General features: G+C 35.7%; 1 protein-coding gene across 1 annotated transcript in view; it reads left to right on the top strand.

Annotated features, from left to right (window-relative positions):
- The first annotated feature begins 351 nt into the window (after positions 1 to 351).
- PIK3C2A (phosphatidylinositol-4-phosphate 3-kinase catalytic subunit type 2 alpha) overlaps positions 352 to 26,556 on the top strand; it is a 79,972-nt gene continuing 53,767 nt past the window's right edge. Inside the window, exons 1-7 of the mRNA XM_004016121.6 lie at positions 352 to 1,443; positions 16,225 to 16,328; positions 22,278 to 22,435; positions 23,870 to 23,990; positions 24,619 to 24,730; positions 25,905 to 25,984; positions 26,117 to 26,180. Of these exons, the coding sequence (XP_004016170.2) occupies positions 373 to 1,443; positions 16,225 to 16,328; positions 22,278 to 22,435; positions 23,870 to 23,990; positions 24,619 to 24,730; positions 25,905 to 25,984; positions 26,117 to 26,180 (1,710 nt within the window). The 5' untranslated portion in view covers positions 352 to 372. The remainder of the gene's footprint in view (positions 1,444 to 16,224; positions 16,329 to 22,277; positions 22,436 to 23,869; positions 23,991 to 24,618; positions 24,731 to 25,904; positions 25,985 to 26,116; positions 26,181 to 26,556) is intronic.

Raw genomic sequence — 26,556 nt, forward strand, 5'->3', positions numbered from 1 at the left:
TGTAAATGGCGTGACATCCTAAATCATATGTGAAAGTGAAAGTCGCTCAGTCGTGTCCGACTCCTTGCGGCCCCATGGTCTATATAATCCACGGAATTCTCCAGGCCAGAATACTGGAGTGGGTAGCTGTTTCCTTCTCCAAGGGATCTTCCCAACCCAGGCATTGAACCCAGGTCTCCTGCCTTGCAGGAGGATTCTTTACCAGCTGAACCACAAGGGAAGCCCTAAATCATACGTGCTGGGTTACAAACTAAACAAATTTGTGTTTTAAAAATCTAATGAAGTGTTATATTTATTTTTATGTACAGGTCTTGCTATTTTGGAAACTACAAGAGAAAACTAGATTGGGGAGGTTTGGATTTCTAAGTGGACATGGCTCAGATATCCAGCAACAATGGATTTAAGAAATGCTCATCTTCCCCTCCGGAATCAACAAGAACAAAAGATGTAGGCAAAGAAGAAGCATTACAGATGGAAGCAGAGGCTTTAGCAAAACTGCAAAAGGACAGGCAGGTGACTGATAATCAGAGAGGCTTTGAGTTGTCTAGCAGCACCGGACAAAAAGCACAGGTTTATAATAAACAGGATTATGATCTCATGGTGTTTCCTGAATCAGATACCCAAAAAAGAGCAGTAGATATTGATGTAGAAAAGCTTACCCAAGCTGAACTTGAGAAACTATTGCTGGATGACAGTTTTGAGTCTAGGAAAACACCTATATTGCCAGTTACTCCTGTTCTGAACCCTTCATTATCAGCACAACTGTATCTTAGACCTGCTATTCAGAGAGGACAGTGGCCACCTGGATTATCTGGACCTTCCAGTTACACTTTACCTTCTATTTATCAGTCAACTTACAGTACTAAACAGACTGCATTCCAAAATGGCTTCAACCCAAGAATGCCTACTTTTGCATCCACAGAACCTATATATTTAAGACTTCCAGGACAGTCTCCGTATTTTTCATATCCTTTGACATCTGCCACACCCTTTCATCCACAAGGAAGCTTACCTATCTATCGCCCAGTTGTCAGTCCTGACATGGCAAAGCTGTTTGACAAAATAGCTAGCACGTCAGAATTTTTAAAAAATGGAAAAGCAAGGACTGATTTGGAGATAAATTCAAAAACTACAATCAGCAATCTGCAGGTATCTCCAAAGTCTGAAGACATCAGTAAATTTGATTGGTTAGACTTGGATCCTCTAAGTAAGCCTAAGGTGGACAATGTAGAGGTAGAGGACCATGAAGAGGAGAAAAATGTGCCAGATTTGCTAGCAGACGATCCTTGGGATGCTGTTCTTCTTGAGGAGAGATCACCAGCAAGTTGTCACCTTGACAGAAAGGTGAATGGAAAATCTCTTTCTGGAGCAACAGTAACAAGAAGCCAGTCTTTAAATATTCGAACAACTCAGCCTACAAAAGTCCAGAGCCAAATATATCAGGTATAGTCTTTTCTTACAAACTTCTCAAACTTAGTATAACACAGAATTCATGTTTGTGTACATAATTTATTAGGTGAAAGAAATATTTTTTTGAGTTTTGTTTTCTTTTATTCTTAAGTACACTGTGCATCTTAGATTGTGTGATAAAGGATTGAATGTGTTTAGGCCAACTGAAAAATTAATTGCTATTGATATCTTTTTCTAGGATTGTGCGTTTTGAAAACCTAAGGATCTGGCTGTTGCTTATAGGTGTTTAAGATAATTTTTATCTGTCTCTCCCTCTCCATTCATTATATGTGGTCCTACTTTCTTTGCTTTAGCACCTTTATTTTTCAGAGTAGATGAGGAATTTTGGTTTTTAACTCCATTATAGAAATTCTAATGTATATTGTTTTATTGTTTTTAACCATGAAGGAATAGAAGAACAGGAGGGAGGAAGGGAGGGGAAAAAGGAAGAAAGGAAGGGAGGCCTCAGAGAGATGGGAGAAAAGCCATTTAAAGGACTCTCTTTAAACACTTATATTGATGCAAGTGAAGAATAGAACTATATATAGTATATTTGCTGAGTTCATATAGTCTTACTGTCTGGAAGAATTAGATAAGGGTGCATGGAGCAGAATGTCTTCTCTTACAGGAGGGGGCAGTAAGGTTTAGACTTTTCCTTTCCATATATAGTATACCACTGAAGATTTTTATTTTGCTTTTATATCATCTGTGGATTCTAGGAATGTTTAAGCTTCATTCTCACCTTAATATGAATCATATCATTCAGTTAATTAGATCAGCATTTAACTACCCTTAAGGCAGTGAGAATCAACTAGGATTTCGGGAAGGAGAAGCAAATTTTGCATGATTTGGATGGGTTTATGTTGAATTGTTGATTTTTAAAAGCCATTTTAGATGTCTGGGGAGAAAACAGTAGATACTAAGGGTTACGAAAAAAGAATGAGGATGTTTTTGGATAACATGATCAGAATCCAGAAAAATCTTAACCAGTGCAGTGTTTTCCAAATACATTTTGACTGCAGCTCACACTGAGAAATATATGTTCTTAATTCTCTTCAGCTTTTCAATACTGCTTGCACATTTAGTAACATAATTTCTTAACACCTTTCAATTTAAAAGTCACAGGTGAATTTAACATTTTAAATTGGAATCATAAGTATAATATCAGACTATTTTTTCTTAATATTCTCTGTTGTCTTTTGTCTTGGTTTTTGTTTTTACAAAGCATCTGTCATTTCCTAAAATATTTGTAAGGAGAAGGGAAGACTAAGCCAAATCAAAAAATGTGGGGAAGGGAGCATATACCTAGGAGTGGAATTGCTGGCTAGTTTATGTTTAACTTTCTGAGAACCAGCAAACTGTTTTCCACAGTGGCTACATCATCCCCTTTCCAACCCCCACAGTATATGAGAGTTCTAGTTTCTTTACATCCTTGTCAACATTTGTTATTTTCCATTTTGGGGGTTTTAATCTTCCTAATGGATGGGAAATGTGAAGTGGCATCTTACTGTAATTTTACCAAGGGAAGATTTCACGCAAAGATGGGCTCAATAAAGGACAGAAATGGTATGGACCTAACAGAAGCAGAAGATATTAAGAAGAGGTGGCAAGAATACACAGAAGAACTGTACAAAAAAGAGCTTCACGACCTAGATAATCACGATGGTGTGATCACTCATCTAGAGCCAGCCATCCTGGAATGTGAAGTCAAGTGGGCCTTAGGAAGCATCACTACGAACAAAGCTAGTGGAGGTGATGGAATTCCAGTTGAGCTGTTTCAAATCCTGAAAGATGATGCTGTGAAAGTGCTGCACTCAATATGCCAGCAAGTTTGGAAAACTCAGCAGTGGCCACAGGACTGGAAAAGGTCAGTTTTCATTCTAATACCAAAGAAAGGCAATGCCAAAGAATGCTCAAACTACCGCACAATTGCACTCATCTCACTGCTAGTAAAGTAATGCTCAAAATTCTCCAAGCCAGGCTTCAGCAATACATGAACCGTGAACTTCCAGATGTTCAAGCTGGTTTTAGAAAAGGCAGAGGAACCAGAGATCAAATTTCCACCATCCGCTAGATCATGGAAAAAGCAAGAGAGTTCCAGAAAAACATCTTCTGCTTTATTGACTTTGCCAAAGCCTTTGACTGTGTGGATCACAATAAACTGTGGAAAATTCTGAAAGAGATGGGAATACCAGACCACCTAACCTGCCTCTTGAGGAATCTGTATGCAGGCCAGGAAGCAACAGTTAGAACTGGACATGGAACAACAGACTGGTTCCAAATAGGAAAAGGAGTACGTCAAGGCTGTATATTGTCACCCTGCTTATTTAACTTACATGCAGAGTACATCATGAGAAACACTGGACTGGAAGAAACACAAGCTGGAATCAAGATTGCCGGGAGAAATATCAATAACCTCAAATATGCAGATGACACCACCCTTATGGCAGAAAGTGAGGAGGAACTAAAAGCCTCTTGATGAAAGTGAAAGTGGAGAGTGAAAAAGTTGGCTTAAAGCTCCAGTCAGAAAACGAAGATCATGGCATCTGATCCCATCACTTCATGGGAAATAGACGGGAAACAGTGGAAACAGTGTCAGACTTTATTTTTTGGGGCTCCAAAATCACTGCAGATGGTGATTGCAGCCATGAAATTAAAAGACGCTTGCTCCTTGGAAGGAAAGTTATGACCAACCTAGATAGCATATTCAAAAGCAGAGACATTACATTGCCAAGTAAGGTCCGCCTAGTCAAGGCTATGGTTTTTCCTGTGGTCATGTATGGATGTGAGAGTTGGAGTGTGAAGAAGGCTGAGTGCAAATAATTGATGCTTTTGAACTGTAGTGTTGGAGAAGACTCTTGAGAGTCCCTTGAACTGCAAGGAGATCCAACCAATCCATTCTGAAGGAGATCAGCCCTGGGATTTCTTTGGAAAGAATGATGCTAAAGCTGAAACTCCAGTACTTTGGCCATCTAATGCAAAGAATTGACTCATTGGAGAAGACTCTGATGCTGGGAGGGATTGGGGGCAGGAGGAGAAGGGGACGACAGAGGATGAGATGGCTGGATGGCATCACTGACTCAATGGACGTGAGTCTGAGTGAACTCCAGGAGTTGGTGATGGACAGGGAGGCCTGGCGTGCTGCGATTCATGGGGTCGCAAAGAGTTGGACACGACTGAGCGACTGAACTGAACTGCCTGATAACTAGTGATGTTGAGTATCTTTTCATATGCTTGTTTGCAGTTTCTTCATCTTTTTTGAAGAAATGTATGTTTAAATCATTTGTCCATTTAAAAAATTGGGTTAAAATAAATAAATAAATAGAAATTGGGTTGTTCATAGCAGCTTTATTCAGAAGAGCCAGAAGGTGAGACAACCCAGTGTCCATCAGCTGATGAATGGGCAAGCAAAAATGTGTCTGTACAGTGGAATATTATTCACCCAAACAAAGGAAACCGCATAGATGAACCTTGAAAACATTGTGAATGAAAGAAGCCAGACACAAAAAAACATGTAGATTCAATTTATATGATATGTCCAGAAAACACAAATCCATAGAGGAAGAAAGCAGATTATTGTTTGCTGAGGGATTGAGAGAAAGAGGAAATGAGGAATGAGTAATGGGTACAGGGATTTGGGGGGCAAGTGATGAAAATGTTCTGAAATTAGAACATTGCAGTGTTCTTACCATAATAGTGGTGGTTTACACTCCATTATGAATGTATTGAGAGCCAACAAATTGTACATTTTTAATTGGTTAATACGGCAGATTTTATGTTCTATGAATTTTTCCTCAGGTTTTTTTTTTTTTTTTTTTTTAAAGAAAGACACTGGTTCCCCGATCCTCCTGTTGTGCTTAGGCCACATTCCTGCTTGATTCATATTTGGGTCAGTGTTCCAGCAGAGAGATCCCTCTCCAACTGTGGATCTCGTTTTTATGGACATAACCGTGATGGCATGTGTTTGACACCGTGTAGGCTGGATTAAGGATATCAGCTGTTTAGCTGCCTAGAACCTGGAGATCTCATGACCTGTGGGAAGTTGCAGGCTCTGCTATCAGGGATAGAGTCTCCTCTGGTCCTCTGTGGAGCTGAGTTTAGACTCAGGCCTCCCATTGGTGGAAGGCAGAACCCCTGTTAGTCCAGGCAACCCAGAGTGAGCATCCAGGTCATTTTCAAATAATGTTCCTGCTTCGTGCATCACACTTCATATGTATGTGTTTGCACCTCTACAGTATATGCATTGTAGCCACAGAATAATAGATTATCTTGAATTTGATAAAATATTTATAAATGACTTTGGTTTATTTCTTTTTTACAATCACTGAGACAGTAGAGACTTCCTTAGAATCCTGTGAGATCAGAGCGATCTTGCCTATTTCACTGTTGAGGAAACTGAAATGTAAAGAAGTTAAGTAATTATTAATTTTTTCATGTAATAACAGTATTGTAATTAGTTAAATGAACTCATTTCAGAGATGTGTAAGATGATAACCATAGTCATCTAGTCTAACCAACTTCATTTCATGGATCCAGAAACTTAGATCCAGAGAATGACTTATCTCCAGTTAATGTCAGTATTTTCTTTTTCAGTTTCTTTGTGACTCAGAACCCATAGCATAGATTGACAGTGCTTTTGCTGCAAAGCATACCTTTCCCAGTTGCCATCTATGGTTTAGACTGGTCATTTCTGGTTCAACTGATGTTTTCTCCACCCTTTCAGGGCTGTGATACTCATTTATGTTCCTTTCATTTTCTCTCTGCATACATCTTTTCCTACTCATTTTTAATATTTTTCACAGTATCATCTTGATATTTCCCAATTTGGGGTGCTTTCAGAAATCATCTTACAGGACTGATGAGGACAGGTAGTTTTCTAAAGATAGGTTTCCCCCAGCAAGATCTGTGAGTTCAGATCACATGGGAGTGCAGAGAATTACTAGTCACTCAGACTCTAGGAATTAACTAGGTTTCTGGGCAAGTTTTAGCAGAAACATATTCTTAGATTCTTTAAAGTATAGGGGAAGGGATCAAGGAGTAAGCAGATTGGTTATGAGAGGCATGAGTCAAAGCCAGGTAAGCAAAAATACCATGACTTGATCAGCTGATCAGTCAGAGATGGGAGGTAGATTATTACAGTTTATGTCAGAGCTTTACTAAATGACACAGTGTCTGAATTGAGGTGGCTTAGGCTTCTTAAGGAGAAGGCAATGGCAACCCACTCCAGTACTCTTGCCTGGAAAATCCCATGGACAGAGGAGCCTGGTAGGCTGTAGTCCATGGGGTCACGAAGAGTCAGACACTTACTGAGCAACTTCACTTTCACTTTTCACTTTCATGCGTTGGAGAAGGAAATGGCAACCCATTCCAGTGTTCTTGCCCGAAGAATCCAATGGATGGTGGAGCCTGGTGGGCTGCCATCTGTGGGGTCGCACAGAGTCAGACACGACTAAAGCGACTTAGCAGCAGCAGTGTCAGGCTTCTTAAAGGAGTCTGACTGTGGCATTGTGAGGTGTTCTATTATTGTTGATCGTTCTGTTATGTTCTACTCTGTTAATACTTAACGTTTGACCACTACATTCTAAGAGGGACCAGTGAGAATGTGTCTTGAAAAGAAAAAATTACAATGTTCAGGATCTAGAAGCTGTGCTATTTAAGGAATTGTTGAAAAGATTGGGCATATTTTGCCTGAAGAAGAGAATATTAATTAGAGATAATTCACACTCTGAATCTGAGTTTCTTCATCTTTGATATAAACCTGGTTGGACTAGATGATTTCTGAGATCCTTTCAGGAATAATATTTTAAGTTTAGAAAGTTACCATGTAAAAGAGGAAGTTGAAACTTTTTGTCTTTTAAAGTTTTACATTTTGGACATATGTTCTCAAAACAGTTCAGGAAATAGACTATCTGAAAATCATGATATTCTTGTAAAAAAGATATAATAGTTATGTACTAAATTTTCCAATTTATTGTGTTACATTGTACAAACTAAATAGCTCTTTGTGCTAGATTTTAATAGATAAGTGGTAGCAGGTGCCGAAAGTTAAACTACCTTTTATAGAAAGCTTAAAATTATACAAATCCTATTTGTTTATATTTTTTTCTGTGAATTGATAAATTCAGTTTAGTTTTAAAATTCATTGTTCCAAAAAGTAGAACAAGGACCAATGGGGAAGAAAACTCAAGGAAGCAGGTTATATAGTAAAATATCAATAACAAAATTTATAAATAGCCATTTATTTGGTAGTGGTTGCTCTCAGGGGGTCAGTGTATAGTTATTGGAGGTCTTCAATCAGAGGTTTAGTGTGAGTTTGTTACAAATGCTATAAAAGGGGTTTTGTTAACTCTTTAAGAGTTCATCATTTTGTTTGTGTGCATGAAGATTAAGTTTGGTTTAATTTAGGCCAAAAGGGTAAACAGAATACTAATAGTAAGCTGGCTTTGGAAGTCCGTGGCACAAACATTGACATGGAACTTTTAATTTTCACACACCATTCATTTCTATTCAATAAAATTTTCCCTGAGATTCCTGTTTTTTACTGTGAAATAAGATTACAGTGCCTGTTCTTTATAATTACTTTATGTACGTAAGTATTCATTTCCTGTAAGAATTTTATGCTTTGTGGTAAAAACTCTGAACGGTGTTTTTCTTCTCACTCAGCAGTCTTACTTCCTATTTCCTTCTAGTGTCTTTTGTTCATAATAATCTAAATACTTTAGTTCAAATTTTTGTTTCATAAAGGAAAAGACATAGTACTTAACACTGTCTTCTGGCAATTTAAATTTAAATCACATTTTTTAGTTAACAGCTGTAAATTTAGCTACTTTGAGTAGATTTCAAAGATTTTAGTAATGAATCAAATTATGTTCATAGAAATGGTTTTGCAAAGTTCTGTGGGTATTGACTAAAAATTGATTATATTAATATTATAAACATTTATATCCTAATTAGCACAATGTCTAGCATTAATTTTGAAGATGATGTAAAGTTGAATAAAATGTGGTTTTCCATTGTCTAGTTGTATATAATACAGTATTTGGATAGATTACTGAAGTCTACAAACATTTAAAGAAATTCAGTTAAGGAAATAACTGACTTTGTTCTGAATGGCAGCTGATACGTTTATACTTAATGCTTAAAATACGTTTATTGAAAACTTGGTGTTCCATCTAATTTTGGGGGTAAGATGGCATGAATCTGGAACTTGTTTAGATGTAAAGTTTTCCCTTATTCTTATAACTGCTTTATAAAGTATGTATTGGTAAGTTTTCGTGAATTATTTCAAACTTGTATCACTTTCCTTAAACCCTTAATTTACCTTTTCCATTACCTTTTAAGAAAATTGAATTATAGTTGATCTATAACACTGTTAATTCCAGATACACAATATAGTATAGTGATTTGGTATTTCTATACATTACAAAATGATCACCATAATAAGCCTAGTTACCATCTGTCACTAAATAAAGTTATTACAGTATTATCGATAGTATTCCTAATGCTGTCCATTCATCCCCATGACTCGTTTAGTAACTAGAAGTTTGTACCTCTTAATTTCCTTCACCTGTCTCACTCCCTGTACCCCATCTGTTCTTTATCTATCTGTCTGTTTTATTGTATTCATTTGTTCATATGTTTTTATATTTCACCTGTAAGTGAAATTATATGGTATTTTTCTGACTTATTTCACTTAGTATAATACCTTCTTGTCCACTCATATTGTCCCAAATGGCGAGATATATTTTATGGTTGAGTAACAGTCCATTGTGTGTGTGTGTATCCTGTGCCTTCTTTATCCATTCTTCTGTTAGTGGGCATTTCAGTTGCTTCCATATCTTGGCTGTTGTAAATAATGCTGAAATGAACATAGGGGTGCGTATAACTTATCAAATTACTGTTTTGGGGTTTCTTCGGAAAAATACCACAGAGTGGAATTGTTGAGTCATAGGGTAATTCTATTTTTAATTTTTTGAGGAACCTCTCTGGTAGCTCAGACTGTAAAGAGTCTGCCTGCCGTGCGAGAGACCCAGGTTTGATCCCTGTTTGGGGACGATCCCCTGGAGGAGGAAACAGCAACCCACTCCAGTATTCTTGCCTGGAAAATCCCATGAATGGAGGAGTCTGACAGGCTCTGTCCAGTTCATGGAGTTGCAAAGAGTTGGACATGACTGAGTGACTTCACTTTCCGTATTGTTTTCCATAGGGACTACCGATTCATATTCCTACCAATAGTCCAGTGGAGTGCCCTTTTCATCACCAACACTTGTTATTTGTTATTTTTTGACAATAGCCATTCTTACAGGTATGACACGATACCTCATTGTGGCTTTGATTTGCATTTCCCGATGATTAGCGATGTTGAGCATCTTTTCATGTGTCTATTGGCCACTGTATATCGTCTTTCAAAAAATGCTCATTTTTAAAATCAGGTTGTTTGTTTTTTGATAGAGTTGTATGAGTTCTTTGTATATTTTGAGTATTAGCCCCTTATTGGATGTATCATTTACAAATATCTTCTCCCATTCAGTAGACCACCTGTTCATTTTGTTGGTGTTTCCTTTGCTATACAGAAAATATTGCTAAGATTAATGTCAGAGAGCATACTGCCTGTTTTCTTCCTGGAATTTTATGGTTTCACGTCTTGCATTTAAGTCTTTAATTCATTTTGAATTTATTTTTCTATATGGTATGAGAAAGTCCAGTTTGATTCTTTTTTTCCTGTAGCTGTCCAGTTTTCTCAGCACAATTTATTGAAGAGTCTATCTTTTCCCTATTGTATGTCCTTGCCTCCTTTGTCATGGATTAATTCACTGTGTAAGTGTGGGTTTATTTCTGGGCTGTCTTTTCTGGTCCATTAACTGATGTGTCTGTCTTTGTGCTAGTACCATACTGTTTTGGTTCCTGTAGCTTTGTTGGGTGGTTTGAAAGCAGGGAGCATGATACCTCCAGCTTTGTTCTTCTTTCTCAAAATTGTTTTGACTGTTGCAGGGGTTTTTGTGTTTCCATACACACTTTAGAATTGTTTGTTTTAGTTCTGTAAAGAATGCTGTTGTTTGTGGGGTTTTTTTGGCTGCATGGCATATGGGATCTTAGTTCCCCAACCAGGAATTGAACCCATGCTCCCTGCAGTGGTAATGTGGAGTCTTAACCACAGGAGAAGTCCCACCATTGGTATTTTGGTAAGGATTGTGTTGAATCTATAGATTACTTTGGGTAATAAGGTCATTTTAACAATATTAATTCTTCAGTCCATGAGCACAGTATATCTTTCCATTTGTGTTGTCTTCACTTTCCTTCATCAGTGTCTTACAGTTTTCTAAGTACAGGTCTTATACCTGTATCAGTTAAATTTGTTCATCAGTATTTTGTTATTTTTGATGCAGTTGTAAATGGGATTGTTTTATTAATTTCTCATTGTGTTAGTTTTTGTATATAGAAATACAACAGACTTCTATATATTAATTTTATATCCTGCAAAATTCATTTGTATCCTACTGAAATCATTTATTAGTTCCAGTAGTTTTCTGATGACATCTTTAGGAATTGTTCATATCATGTCATCTGCAAACAGTGACAGTTTTACTTCTTCCTTTCCAAATTGGATTTCTTTTCTTTTTCTTGTCTGATTGTTGTGGCTAGGACTTCCAGTTACTTAGGTTTTTTTTTCTTTTTTCTTTTTTTATATAGTGAGGTCAAGGTTATTCTTAGTATGCACTTGTCCACCTCAGATTTATTTGCCTCTTCTTTCTGGTTTGGAGGGAAGAGATAGAGTTTCCTTCTCTTTTCTCAAATGTAACTCATCTCTCTTTTCTTGTTCTTGTCTCCCCAAAGTATTTTTCCACCATTATTCTTTAAAGAGGAATTTGTACTTACTGTTTTTCCAGTTCCTCACCATCCTCTCTTGTTCCTATCATATTGCAGAAAGTTGTTCCTAGGAGTATGAATACTAATTTTCAGTACAGTGACCTTACTTGCTGTCCAGCCTTCTTGCCTCATTTGCAACAATATACCATATTTTTTTCTTGAAACTTCTTCCATTGCCCTGGTTAAATCTACTTCCTAGTTTTCTTCCTATAATCTGTGACTTCTTTTACTTGTCTAGCTTCTAAACATTGGTATTCCCCCAAGGTTTTGTTCTTGGCTGTCTTTAATATATCTTATTTGTTCTCTTTTAGTCTGTACTTTATTCTTGAGGCTCTGAGATAGATACAGAGTTTGAAAGCTACTAGTCCAGATCACTTGGCAGCCTTTATAATCACATGAGCTAATTTCTTATAATAAATCTCTCTTTCTCCATTCTTATATGTATAAAGAGATGTCCCATCTTGATGCCCAGTAAGTATAATTGCTTATGTATCCCTCAGCCTCCTAAAGAAACTGTCTCCTATTGGTGGAAATTGAACCCAGAATCCTTTGGTTTGCCTTGGTGATCCTGATGGTTGCTGACAGTAATTAGCAGAGAGAAATTTCCTTGAAGAAAATTGCAGAAATTGTATGATTCTCAATTCAATATGTTTAACTCTGGAATATAAATTTGTAATAGAATATTTCTAGATGATTACCAAACATCCATATGGATTTCCAAACCCAGAATATTTACTAGAGAACTCAGTATCTTCCCCCACAAACCTTTCTTTGTTTCATATATTGGGTAATGACACTAGCCATTTTTCTTACTATCATTTGCCTCTTTCATTCATAGAAAAACACTTAAGGACAAAATGTGTGGATTACAAATAATGACCATTCTTAGATCTCATCCTTAAAGAACTCGAGTTAGAAGGGGAGATAAGATGTATGTATATAAGTGGAGTATGAAAGCCTTGAATGCTGCATAAAAGTTTGTGCAAGACCATTGAAGAAAAGAGATGATTGATGCTTAAGTTGTTTGCAGTTTGAGGAAGGAATTGGGAGCAAGAGTTGAGGGAGTAGGTGTGAAATTGAAAAAAAAATTTTTTGGTTTCAGACAGAGTGAAGAAAAACAAGAAAATGATGACATTGATGTACAGATGAAATCATTGGGAGCCCAGGTGTTTTTTACTTTGTGGACAGAACATTGAGTTAATTTTCCAGATCTATTATTACCTTAATGTATGACTAGATAATTGATTATTATAATCTGGTTTTGCCACTGTCAATTGAAACTCATAACCTGCTTGAAAGGAAGGAACTAATACATGAAAGGCACTGTAAAAAGTATTTTTTGATTAAAAAAAAGCATCTGCTGCTGCTAAGTCGCTTCAGTCGTGTCCAACTCTGTGCGACCCCATAGATGGCAGCCCACCAGGCTCTGCCATCCCTGGGATTCTCCAGGCAAGAACACGGGAGTGGGTTGCCATTTCCTTCTCCAATGCATGAAAGTGAAAAGTGAAAGTGAAGTCGCTCAGTCGTGTCCGACTCTTAGCGACCCCATGGACTGCAGCCTACCAGGCTCCTCCACCCATGGGATTTTCCAGGCAAGAGTACTGGAGTGGGGTGCCATTGCCTTCTCTGAAAAAAAAAAAAGCATTTAGGAATGCCATTAAGGAGATTCAAAATCTGTTAATAGGTGGAATATGAAAAACAGAGATAAGAAAAGATAGTTATAGGTCAACAAAAATACATTAAAAAAAATAGCATTGCTGTACTAAGGTCTCAATGCTGTCTTTCTCTCATTTTTTTGTTTAAAATATTTATTTATTTGGCTGTGCTGGGTCTAAGATGTGGCACTCAGGATCTCTAGTTGCATCATGTGGGATCTAGCTCCCCAACCAGGCCCCCTGCATTGGGAACACAGAGTCTTAGCCACTGGGAAGTCCCTCTCGTGTTTTAGAGGGTTTTTATTTTTTAGGAGACTTTGTTGTGAGGTGATTAAGCTAGGTAGTGATTAAGGTAGGTTGCCTAGGTTGAAATATTAACATTTTTTCAGTCCTGTGACCTTGTTGCCTCTCTAACTTCTCTGTGCCTCATTTTTTAATGTGTAAAATGGGCATAATAGTCATGTTACACATCTACTAGAACTTTGTGAAAAATAAAAAATACATACATATGTACATAAATGACTGAGTTTCTCACAGCAGAATGTGGCAGGTAAGAAATGCTCAGTAATTGCTAGATATTTTTGTGTATGGCATCTCACTGTATTTTAGGTATTATAATAATCATAAGACTTATTTTATAGAATACATTACTTATGAAAATTACTGCTATTTTAGGAAATCATTGAAGGAACTAGTGCCTTATAATTTTTCAGTGTTTTATGATCACTATGGCAAATTCACTGGTTATATGAAAGTAACTTTCAACTTGTTTTTAGTGGGAACAAAACATTTAACAAATTAAACCAATGGTTAAGTGCCTTTTGAATTGGATATAAAGTTTTACAAAAATACGAAATTCAAATTAAATTTGATTCTTGTATTCAAGGAGCTTTCATATTAGGACAAATATAAAACAGGATGTAATGATATGGTATTTGGTTCAGACTAAGTACTTAGAAATGTTAGGAGGGAAGAAATGCTAAATTCTTATAGAAGACAGTGTAGATGAAGTGGCATTCCACTGGGCCTTAAAAAATTACTGGATCTTGGACTTGTGCTGTGCGGGAAAGTTAGGAGGAAGCTTTGAAGACAAACTGCAAGGATTTAGAGGCAAGATAATTCAGTTTGTACTTTATAGGAACAGGATATGGTTCAGGTTCACTTGGATATAATATTCATTTGGGAAGTTCTGGGAAATACAACTGGATTAGATTGTGGCAGACTTGGAGTGGCAAGCCAGAGGCTTTGTTTAGAAATGCATTTTTCTAACCTGCAGAAAATATTTATATATTTGTTCTCTAATCTTGTTTGTTATATCATCTCTTACATCTAAGTAGGATAGTATTTTGAATGTTAGAAAGAAAATTAAGTCTCTGTATAACAAAAAAATAAGACAATTTTCTTTAAAACAACAAACATTTATTTATTTATTTTTGGCCATGCTGGGTCTTCGGTGCTCTTTGGGCTTTTCTCTAATTGCAGGGAGTAGGGGCTCCCCTCTAGTTGCAGTGCACAGACTTCTCATTGCAGTGGCTTCTCTGGAGCATGGGCTCTAGGGTGCGCGGGCTTCAGTAACTGTGGCCCCTGGGCTCTTGAGCACAGGCTCGGTAGTTGTGGTGCATGGGCTTATTTGCTCTCAGGCATGTGGGATCTTCCTGGACCAGGGATCAAGGCGGATTGTTTACTACTGAGCCACCAGGGAAGCCGGACATTTAAACCATATTGTTCCTCCGTAATAGAGTATTAAAAGTCTAGAAATATAAAAATCCATTTTAGAATAGTATGGTCTATTTGCTATAATACTTTTTTTTGTAACACAAATTAACTTCTGTAACTGGTACCTATGGGATTGATGTCAGAATAATGGGGAGGTAGCATTTGTTTTAAAATCATCTCTCCCAGCATATTAATACTTCAAAGCAGTCAAGAACAAACTCTCTCATAGTTAAAGGGAAAGCCTTAGTAATTCAAGAAAATACTAGAAAAACACTGAAAGTTCCACAGAAGTAAAAAATGGTGGCTTCAAGAACAGTTCCACATTCCACAGGGTTAAGCATTCTGGTGAAGCAGTGAGTGTAGACAGAGAAGCTGTAAAGACATTTCTTTTTGCATTAAGAACTTTGGTGAAGAAGTCTACATCCTGGATTGTATTTTTAACTTCATTGAAATTCTGCTCTTCAGAATGCATATAACAAAGTAGGAAGCAGGAGCTCCTGGATTTAAAGAGGCCTCAAAGAGTAGAAGATCATAATTCTAGGTGCAAATTTAGTAGAGATATAACCGTGCTAGTATTTTTTTAAGGACTTCTTATTGTTTTAGGTAGGACTTTGATTACACTGACTTTGAGTAGTCTGCCTTTATTTTTATCCATGAACTCTGTTATTTGTTGTAGCAGCTTTTCTAGAACTCTAGGCTGGTCACTTCACCATGTATATATCATATTATAGCAGAAAAGGCTCTGCCATGTTTTAAAAGCAGTAAATTAATAAAGGAATTGTTGCCCTGAATTTTCAGTTTAATTATCTGACAAAGCCCTGTGTTCTATCGTTACTGAAATCCACCACAACTCTTGAAATTTATACATGGTGTTCTCTTTCACTCAATTTCAAGTTGAGAATGTTCCCATTCTAATTTTAAGGGAAATTTACATTTGAAATTTGTGCTAAGTCAAGTATTTTTATGTAGTAAGTCAAAACACCTCTAAATGGACTCTGCTGTTTGACTATGCGTGGGTAGTGAATTTTTGTCCTTAAATGTTTTTGATCAGAAATTTGATCATAGAAATTTTGGTCAGATGTAAATTTAACTTTTGAAATAGTCAGGATGTTTGTACAAGTTTATTAACATAGAAAATACCCACTCACTCATAAAACTCATTCTTTATTAGAGGAGTCTCAGTTTCTCTTCCTTTTCATAAGACAGAGTGTAGACCTTTAATTTCATTTAGCTGTTGACTTTCTGAAGTATTCATTTCTGAAAGATTTTGAATGGAAATGTATTTAGCATTCCATTCTTACTGACCAATACTAAGTACAGCCTATTTCTACTTTTGAACAAGTAAAACCAATGAACTTTTAAATAAGGCTTAGTTGGCATTGCTTTTATAGGGATAGAAATCCATACTTTAAAATTTTGTTACTGATATGGTTTATTTAACCTCCATATTTTTGTACATATTTTCATAAAAATGTGTTTGTGCTACATTGCTATTTAGTATTTTGTTTAAAATAAAACACTTTTTTTTTCATTACAGAAAGACCCAAATGGGACCAGTACTTTGCCAACTGAAAGTTCTCTTCTACAAGAAATTGAAGTACAGAGTGAGGAAGTAGCAGCTTTTTGTCAATCAATTACAAAGTAAGACATTTTTCTTTATAAATTAAAGGTTATTCTTATTAAATAAGTTTTAAAAATTTAACTTCAAAACCAGCTTAGTGCTAAAAATTCTAAAATTTTAAAATATTTTCTCTCTGTCGCTAAAACATCAAGACAGTTAATTGGTATGTTAACACAAACTACACTTGAACCTGTTAAGTTTCTGAGTATTTAGAAGGGAAAATTAAGGTCAGTCAGTAGACTTCTGATACTATATTGCTGAGGGAAAATATGGCTTAAATGTAGAAGTTTCTTTAGAATTAGGAAATGCCTTTTTTGTTGTTGTTGTTACAAGGAGACTTAATTTTGCTGTGAACTTTCTAGCATTCAAAATACTGTCCTATTTAGATGTAAAAGATGCTATAATAAGCAAGATTAGAGAAGCAAACTTATTTTCTGAAGGTTATAAAATTGCCTTTCTGAAATGTTCTTTTAATCTTAAATGTGTCCAGTGTTCTTAGTATATGAAGAAACTGAGACTTGGAGAAGTTACCTGCTAAAGTCCACGTTACTCAGCTAGTCATAACAGAGCCAGGTCTCCATCCTCTGGTTCAGTGTGTTTTCTTTCCATTATATTACTATATTAGTCAGTGCAAGAAACCCACCTTAAACTAGCATAAATCGAGAAAGGTTATGTATTGATTCACAAACCCATATAGTAGAAAGGGGATGGGGCAGAGCTCAGTGACAGCAAGATCCAGGAATTCACACACTGTAGTTGATGCCTCCTCTCTTTGAACTTTGCTTCCTCCCTTTTCTCCCCCTGCCCTTTCACCATGCTTGTTTACTTCTATTACAGATGGGGTTTTGAAGCCACTGATAGCTTAGACTTGGTATTCCAGTGGTCTTGCTGGCAGAAAGGAAAGAGTCCTTTCCGCCAGCACCAGATATTAAAATCCCACAGAAGGAAAGAGTGGACAACAGACATTGCAGCCAACAGGGTGAGATCTGTTATCAGAAGAAGGAAAAGTAGATCACTCCTGGAAGATTTATTCTTTTTTTTTTTTTTTAAATTTATTTTGTATTGAAGTATAGCCAGTTAACAATGTTGTGATAGTTTCCAATGAACAGCAAAGGGACTCTGTCATATATATACATTCTCCCTCAAACTTCCCTCCCATCCAGGATGCCACATAACATTGAGCAGAATTCCATGGGCTGTACAGTAGGTCCTTGTTGGTCATCCATTTTAAATATAGCACTGTGTACATATCCATCCCAAAGTCTGTCCTGTCCTCTCCTTCCCTTCTGGCAACTGTAAGCTTGTTCTCAGTCTGTAAGTCTGTTTCTGTTTTGTACGTAAGTTCATTTGTATTGTTTCTTTTTACATTCCACATATAAGGGATGCCATATATTTCTCCTTTAACTTACTTCACTCAGAATGACACTCTCTGAGTCCATCCATGTTGCTGCAGATGGTGTTATTTCATTCTTATTAATGGCTGAGTAATACTCCATTGTATATATGTACCATATCTTCTTTAGCCATTCCTCTGATGGACATTTAGATTGCTTCTGAGTGATTTATTTTGAATCCAGTATTTTCCCATTGTGGTTTAAGCAAAGCAGAGTTTGGAGTTCCTAGATCATTTTTGAGTGTATTCATCATTTTTATTATAAGGGGCTTATTAATATTAAACTAGACTTTCTAGACTATTGGTAATGTTTGATTACAGTTCTGTCTTTCCTATGTATCACTTTCTAACCAGCATTCTTTTTTCTTCAGAATACCTTAAGGGAGAAAGAAGAATATCAGTAGAGTCACTGTTTCTTTCCTGTGCAAAGGTTACTCTTAACTGGATTTTTTAAACTCACATTTTTCAGTAGACATTTAAAATAGACATTCGGTGACTTAGAATGCAAATTGCATGTATCAGAAATTACCTATGCCTTTATGCCACATATACATACCATTATGTGTGTGTGGTTAAGAATTTGGAAATAATCTTTTAATGGTTTGAAATTAATCTGATAAATGTTCATCCAGTTCCTTTAATTTTCTCTCCACACAAGCCCTATTAGACTGTGTTGAGTGACTATTGCATTTAAATTTTGCATGTTGAGAAATTAGGCTTTCTGTGATCTGCCTTTTTTTTCTGCGTTTGAATCTTATTGTTATTTACATAAACTGTGCCACTAAGCTGATCTTTTTTATTTACATGTATATGCACACACACAAACACAAATGGCTTATGAATATTAAAACCTCAGATGAATTAGAATGTTATTTCTGTTAGTTAGAGTGGGATTGTAACAAATATTTCACAGAAAAGGCAGAGGTGTTTTGAAGTTATGTTCTAGAAAATTCTCTGTTCCCCTCTTGACCTTGGAGATTAGAGTCAGATATCACTTGAAATTAATGGCACTTTCTATTTTTTCCAATATGCAAATTTTAAAAATGAGTATTTATGCTCTTAGTTAACTCCGTATTTTTTTGAAATCTCCTAAAATGATTATTTTGATTCAACTGTGGTATTAGTGTGAAATTGTCACTATGGTATTTGTTTTTAGTTAAGCCTACTACAAATAGAATTTAGTGCCAGTTCTAGGCCTTGTTTTTTTTGCTCCTGTGAAATTAGGGAGTTGGATTAGTGATCTCCAGGATTCAGGACATTGCATTTTTAAAATTTTTATTTCTTGTTTTCTTGACTTTCACACTCATCATAACTGACAGAGCTTGCTGTGTCTACCAGTTACTTAGGTCTCCCGGGAAAGCACTGAGAGGAATGTTAGATACCCGTGGGAATTTTTGCTGCTTCATTTCTGGTCTTCTAGGACAAGATGAGTACTATTCTTTACACTTGCCATTCTGAGTAGCCTGTAGTTTCCTTTCTTCATTTATGGTTCCTATCTGATACTTACAATCTGAAAAGTGTTTTGAACCCGAGGAATCAAGGACTTTATCTCTGCGTTTAGTTTATTTTATTCTAAATAATGCTGACTCAACTTTCTTATAAAGTAATATCAATTTAATTGAAAACCCTCACTTTTATATTTACCTTTTAAAACCGTCATTTTTATGTCTTCTGTCTTTCTGGTTTGGCTCTGTCTATATGTAACCTTAACTTGATAGCACATACTATGAAATAAACCATAAAGGATTTTGGTATTTGCATAAAGATAATTAATTTCCTGAGCTATAGAGCCACATTAAGCAAACAAAGCCATTGCTTTGGTGATGATAGGGAAACGGACCCTGAATATTCATTGAAAGGACTGATATTAAAGCTCCAATATGTTGACCACCTGATGCAAACAGCTGTTTCATTGGAAAAGACCCTGATGCTGGGAAAGATGAGGGCAGGAGGAGAAGGGGGCAGCAGAGGATGAGATGGTTGGATGGCATCACTGACTCAGTGGACATGAGTTTGAGTAAACTCCAGGAGATAGTGAAGAACAGGAAAGCCTGGTGTGCTGCAGTCCATGGGGTTGCAAAGAGTTGGACACAATTTAGCGACTGAACCAGGGAAATGGATGGTTTAAAGAAAATGAAAATTAGTATTAAAAAATGCTCTTTGTAGGTAATTACTTAAGAACATCAAACTACAATGTGTGGTTTAGAGTATTCATAAAATACTTTATCTAGTCTATTATATATAAAGTGAAAATTTACTCAGCAATGATCAGTTTACTAATTGATAGTTAGTAATCTTCTTTTGTATATTTAAAAGTTCAGTTACAAACAGAACAAAAGAAGCCACAACTTGAAGCAGTCTGTTACCATCTTAGTTTTTTCTCAGTTCTTTTCTTTTTTCTAAGATTTCTTTGTTTATTTCTGGTCCTCACTGCTGCCCTTGGGCTTTCTCTAGTTTCAGGTGGAGGCTACTCTTTGTTGCCGTGCGTGCGTAGACTTCTCATTGTAGTGGCTTCTCTTGCTGTGGAGCACAGGCTCTAGCGCGTGCAGGCTTCAGGCTTCAACGGTTGGAGCACATGGGCTCTAGAGCACAGGCTCAGTAGTTGTGGCACATGAGCTTAGTTGCTCTGAGGCATGTGGGATATTCCCAGTTCAGGGATTAAACCCATGTCTTCTGCATTGGCAGGTGGATTCTTTACCTCTGGGCCACCAGGAAAGCCCCAAGTGCAACTTTTATCACTATAATTTTTGTTCAGTAAATTCTTGTTTTCTGAGTTATAAGGAATTTCTGATTTTTCTTTTATCATCCTTAATGGTTTCTGAAAATTGAAGGCTTCCTTGGATATAAAGTTTTTTTTTTTTTTTTTTTTACCATTACATGTATAAGTTAGCAGGAGAAGGCAATGGCACCCCACTCCAGTACTCTTGCCTGGAAAATCCCACGGACAGAGGAGCCTGGTAGGCTCCAGTTCGTAGGGTCGCTAAGAGTTGGACTCGACTGAGAGACTTCACTTTCACTTTTCACTTTCATGTTTTGGAGAAGGAAATGGCAACCCACTCCAGTGTTCTTGCCTGGAGAATCCCAGGGATGGCGGAGCCTGGTGGGCTGCTGTCTGTGGGGTTGCACAGAGTCGGACACGACTGAAGCGACTTAGCAGCATATTAGTTAGCTATGGATTTGCTGTGAGTATCTTATTTCATATTGTAGGAAATGAGAATACCAAATATGTGAGAAAAATCTTAGGCTAGATCCTATGAAGGTTTTGTCATGTTGCAGGGGCACGTGTTGCTTGACAACAAGCAAATATTTGAAGATAACCTGTCCACATCTAAAGGTGCATTTCCAATATCAATTTAAGTTTATTACTTTGTTACCCTTTTTTCAATTATATTTCTTTTTAATATTGGATCCTTTGTGGCACTTAAGATGACAGTGCAGAAACCAGATTTATTTATTCACTCATTCATTCATTCAACAAGATTTTTATAGCACTGACCATGTACTAGACAGTATTCTGAATGTCCTTAAAAACTTAATTTACATAATTCTCACAACAAACCCATGAAGTTAGTATTATCCCCAGTTTATAGAAGAGGAAGCTGAAGCAACAAGGTGATTTGTAACTTAAGATTACACAGCTAGTAAGTAGTAAAATCAGGATTTCAAGTTGAGTAGACTGACTATAGAAACTGTGCACGACTATAGAAGCTGTGCAACTTACACTCGTTGCCTCTTCAGAACCTTTCTTACTGTCAACTCAGACTATTTTAGTCTGTTCCAATCACTTGATTATTTTAATCTCTACATGGTAGTGAATAGATAAAACTTACAGCATTCATTCCATTTACAGCCCTATGAAAAGATGTAAGGATTGGAACTTGTCCTCTAACTTCCAGAAGAAAGTCAGTTAAAGAAGTCCACAAGTTTAAAGAGGCATCAAATCCTCCTTTGTCTTCAGATAATAGAAGGGCTATCTGGAGATGAGCTGTACACCTGGCTCATATATTTAAACTATTTTGCTACTATTTTGCTACTGTGAATACCAAGAATACTTCACAGACAATTTTTTGCCATTCCCTATTCACTTTGAGGGAATAAAGCCCTCATAGCACAGTAAAAACTGATTGCCTATGTTTTTTCTATCATGCTGAACAACCAAAATCAATATGTAAGAGAAAGGACGTTAGAAGAAAAGATTTTTAAAGGACAACAAATTTTCTATCCTTCTGGCAATTACAGTTTAGGGCTATCACCTGTATCATGGTTCATTAAAAATGTATCATTTTGTGAAATTACACTGCTTAACAAAAAATCAGAAACAGAAACTCATTTAATGTTGTGTATCCAGTGTGTGCTTGGTTAATGTTGATAGCATTATGTTGAAGTACTTAATCTCTTTTCTTGGATTCCTTTCATTTAAAAGGCAGACAGGAGTCCATTCATTGCATTTCTCCTGAGCTGCTCTAGAATTGGACAAAAACACAGAACTGAATGGCTGTAAGCATGCAAAGCCTTATTCAGGGCTCTCAAATGCAGCTTTCAAAAGAGAACTTAATTTCTTCTTTTTTGTGGCTAGATTGAAGACCAACTTTCCATATACCAATCACTGCACAAATCGGGGCTATTTGTTAAGTCCAGTCACAGTGCAAAGGAACATATGTGGAGAAAATGCTAGCGTGAAGGTCTCCATTGAAATTGAAGGATTTCAGCTACCAGTTACCTTTACATGTGATGGTAGGTTCATAGTTCCCAAACCATCTTGTTTTGCTCTTGTTAGAAAGAAAATGTTTAATATGTTAGTGTTACTCTTTTAATAAAGTGACTCTTTTGTCATTAGGTTTTTTTTTTTTGTGTGTGTGTGTGTGGTGAAATACTTAATATGCATTAGTTATCCTTTTCCAGAAATTGGCATTCATATGGGTAGTTTTTTGGTATGGATTAGTGAGAAAGTTTACCTTTATAACTACATATTTCTTTGAAAAGTGTTGAGTATCTTGGTTAATGTGGCTCTTGGCCAAAACCTGAAAGCATTAGCTAGAAAGGTTAATTATGTTCTTATTCCTTATATTCTAAAAGAAGACTTATTCTTTTTAAACATCCCTTAAATTTTGATTTAGGGGATCATTAAAGTATTCAATAAGAATTAGTACTAAAATTGAAGGAAATAATTGTCCATAACTTCTTGATTGAAATAAGCATTGGTAAGCCTTGAGAGCAAGTGTTTTAATTTGTATCAAAGTTTTACTTGATATATCAAGATTTGATTCATTTTAAAAATATATCAAATGCCTATTGTTTGGCTCTATAAATGTACACTTTTATAATGTACATCTATGTTAAGAAATGTAACCACATTATGGTAGAAGTGCTTTGTGTGTTTAAATGATAACTGTTAAGTGTTCAGAAATGTAGCTATTGTGTTAGATAGAGGTTTTATGGCCTTTTCTGTCAAGCTATTGATTTCCATGAATTTTGAATATAGTCATTGTCTTCTAAAATAAGAGCTCTAAGTATAGAAATAGGTTACTTGTAATGGTTTGTAATCTTGGTATCCAGCTATTGCAGAGTATGGTAATTAAATAATAGGTCCTACTTGCTACATTTTTATTCTTTATTGGAAATTTTACCAGGCAAATGTCAGCTGTTTAAAATGGTGATTCTTTTTCCTTATAATTTGGTTTAAATAATTGCTTGCTAGGTACTGCTAAATGTTATCCTCTTTGGAGGAGTCTGTAAAACAGAGGTGGCTTTCTTAGCTTAGATATGCCCTGTCTAATACAATAATGACTAGCCACATGTGGGATTACTTGAACTATGGCTAATATAAATTGAGATGTTCTATAAATGTAAAATACACACTGGATTTCAAAGACTTGGTTTGAAAAGAGAATGTAAGATATCCTATTAGTAAATTTTAACTACCAGTTGCTATATATTGAAATGACATTTTAAATATATTAGTTTAAATAAAACATATTATTGAAATTAGCTTCTTCTGTTTCTTTTTACTTTCTTCAATGTGACTACTAGAAAATTTTTAATTATATATGTGACCTGCATTTTATTTCTCTTATACAGTACTGTTTTAGACTGTGAGAAATAGTCTGAGTAGGTATATACTTCAGAGTTAAATGAGTAAAATGAAAATAATGACTAACTCTTTTACAGTGAGTTCTACTGTAGAAATCATTATAATGCAAGCCCTTTGTTGGGTACACGATGACTTGAATCAAGTAGATGTTGGCAGCTATGTTCTGAAAGTTTGCGGTCAAGAGGAAGTGCTACAGAAGTAAGTTTTTTCATTTAATTACTGAGCAATATTTTTGGAAATTTCATTTTAATGGGTTAGATTAAAAAAATTTTCAAGTTAAATTTATAATCTAAAGCCACATTGGGTTCCAGTGATTTGATTTGTTGGGTCAGTTAACTTATATTTAGATAATGCATTATCTGACATGATCTTGCCCTTAAGAAGCTGATAGTCTTAGATGGGAAGAATGGTGGGTAATTGGTTGACGGATGAATTTAATTTTTTTTCTTTCTGCAGAGAGGCAATAGTTACTTCATTATGAACTCCATTTTCCTTTTGTGGCATGTAGTATTTCTTTAGCTACAATGTTTCGCTGTGGTTTCCCTTTAGCTGCCTGAAAATATCATTATATGAATCTTTTTCTGAACCTACCAGAAATTCTCTGTCCCTGTTTTTTTCCCTTCTTTGTCTTCATCTTCTTTCTTCTTTGCTTTAACTCTTCTCATGTAGAATTATTCCTCTGTTTAAATGCTCTTATTTGATTTAAAAATCTTTATTTTGTCATCCTCTTCAATTTCTGATGCATAAACAATTTATATTTACTCTCTGTCTATTATTTCTAATTTGAGGAGAATAATGTTGATGAATAACTAATATATTTTAACAGTAATCATTGTCTTGGAAGTCATGAACATATTCAAAACTGTCGAAAATGGGACACAGAGATTAAACTACAACTTTTGACCTTCAGCGCAATGTGTCAAAATCTGGCCCGAACAGTAAGTGTATACTCTATACTGAATTGCATTTGGTTGAATCTGAATAACTTTGTTAATCAGCCAGTTTGCAGTTTGTACCTTCTTCAAGAGATTTGGGTTTGACTGCAAGTGAGGAACTCTCTATTAACTTCCTATGGAAGTCTTTATAGCAGATGGGGGGAATCTTTCAATCATGGAGGTTTAGGTAGCATAATACTCAGAGCTGGAGGCATGTGTGAAAATCAAAGTTTTATAAGAGTTTGACTTGTAATAGTTTTATACAAGTTGCACAATGAAAACATCAGCATCAGTCAAGGAGAACCGAGGAAAAAAGATTTTGAATGCTAAATATGGATTGGGGGGAGAAAAAGATACATATTGACATTTGCACCAAACTGAGGAAAATAGATTATTTTTCACCACATGAAAACTAATTCTCTGTTCTAAAAGTATAGTACTTTATTTTGAGGTTAAAGCAAAACAGAATATAAGAATTTAGGCCATTTTATTTCTTGATGAATTTTAATATGTAAAGAGAGATAATCTTCATTTGGTAGACTTTGGGGAAGAAAAATATCTGTCATTTCTGCTATCTCTTTTCTTTATTTTCCTCAGTTTTGCTCCTATGTTAGGTAGAGTTTATTTCACTTGGGTGAAAACTGTTTCACAAAATTCAGAACATTTTATCATATCATTAGTAACTTTTCTTTTCAGTTTCCTAAGGAGCGATGTTCTTCAGTACTTTGCATAGTAAGGGTTATGGTTGAAAAGACCAGAACCTCACTTATTGAGGGTGAGGTAGAAGGAAATTTGATTATCATTAGAAAATATAATGCAGAAGTTTAGATGATTTCTTCTCATCTGGTTCCCACCTCACCTTCATTTGGCTGTCAGCCATCTTTAAAAGTGTTTTTAGCTCTCCATTCTCTCTCTGTAGAACAGAAGTGGTTTTCCTTTGAAAAAATTTACATATCAGAAACTAGACTTCAAAGTATTTATGTTTTTCCCATTTAAAAAACAGGTTTTTTAAAAGACAGTCACTTTTTTGAGTCAGTTATAAATATTTAAAGCCTCAGTTCTGAAAAATCACTTTCTTTTCAAGAGTTTATCATATGCTTAATCCTGTTTAACTTGGCAACAGAAAGACTAACTAATGGATTTCATTATTTGATAAATGTTTGTATGTGTTATTTAGGCGGAAGATGATGAAACACCTGTGGATTTAAACAAACACCTGCATCAAATAGAAAAACCTTATAAAGAAGTCATGACAAGGTGTAGCATCTAAAACATTAATTTCATATTTTCAAACTTTACTTTTGGATGTGAATGCATTTATTTTGGTAAATAAAACAATCATTCTTGTATATAGTATCTTTCAGCCACAATAACTGTTCTTCATTTTAGACATCCTGTTGAAGAACTTTTAGATTTGTATCACAATCAAGTGGAGTTGGCTCTTCAAATTGAAGTAAGTTCTAATTCATATTTTGGCATGATGGTTTAAAGATTCTTTTCTCTGTATTCTCTTAAATACTAGTGTTGAAATTGGATTAAATATTTAGAAGGACTATTTAAACTATATTCTTGATGTTGCTATTTGAGAACTTGTTTTCTGATCCAACATATTAATAGAAATTTAGTACTTGGGTTACTTCAGCTTTATTACTAAGAGGAACCTTCAGTTCAATTCAAAAAGCATTTATTGAATGCTTGCTAGATGCTGCGGTTATGAAAATGAATGACCTGAGCCCCACCTACCAAGAACTTAAACAGACTTAAATAGAATTTCAGTATAGTAAATGTAGAATAGGGGTATGCATTGAGGTTTTTTGAGAGATCAAACA

This window comes from Ovis aries, chromosome 15 (assembly GCF_016772045.2).
Source record: "Ovis aries strain OAR_USU_Benz2616 breed Rambouillet chromosome 15, ARS-UI_Ramb_v3.0, whole genome shotgun sequence".
Taxonomy (NCBI): domain Eukaryota; kingdom Metazoa; phylum Chordata; class Mammalia; order Artiodactyla; family Bovidae; genus Ovis; species Ovis aries.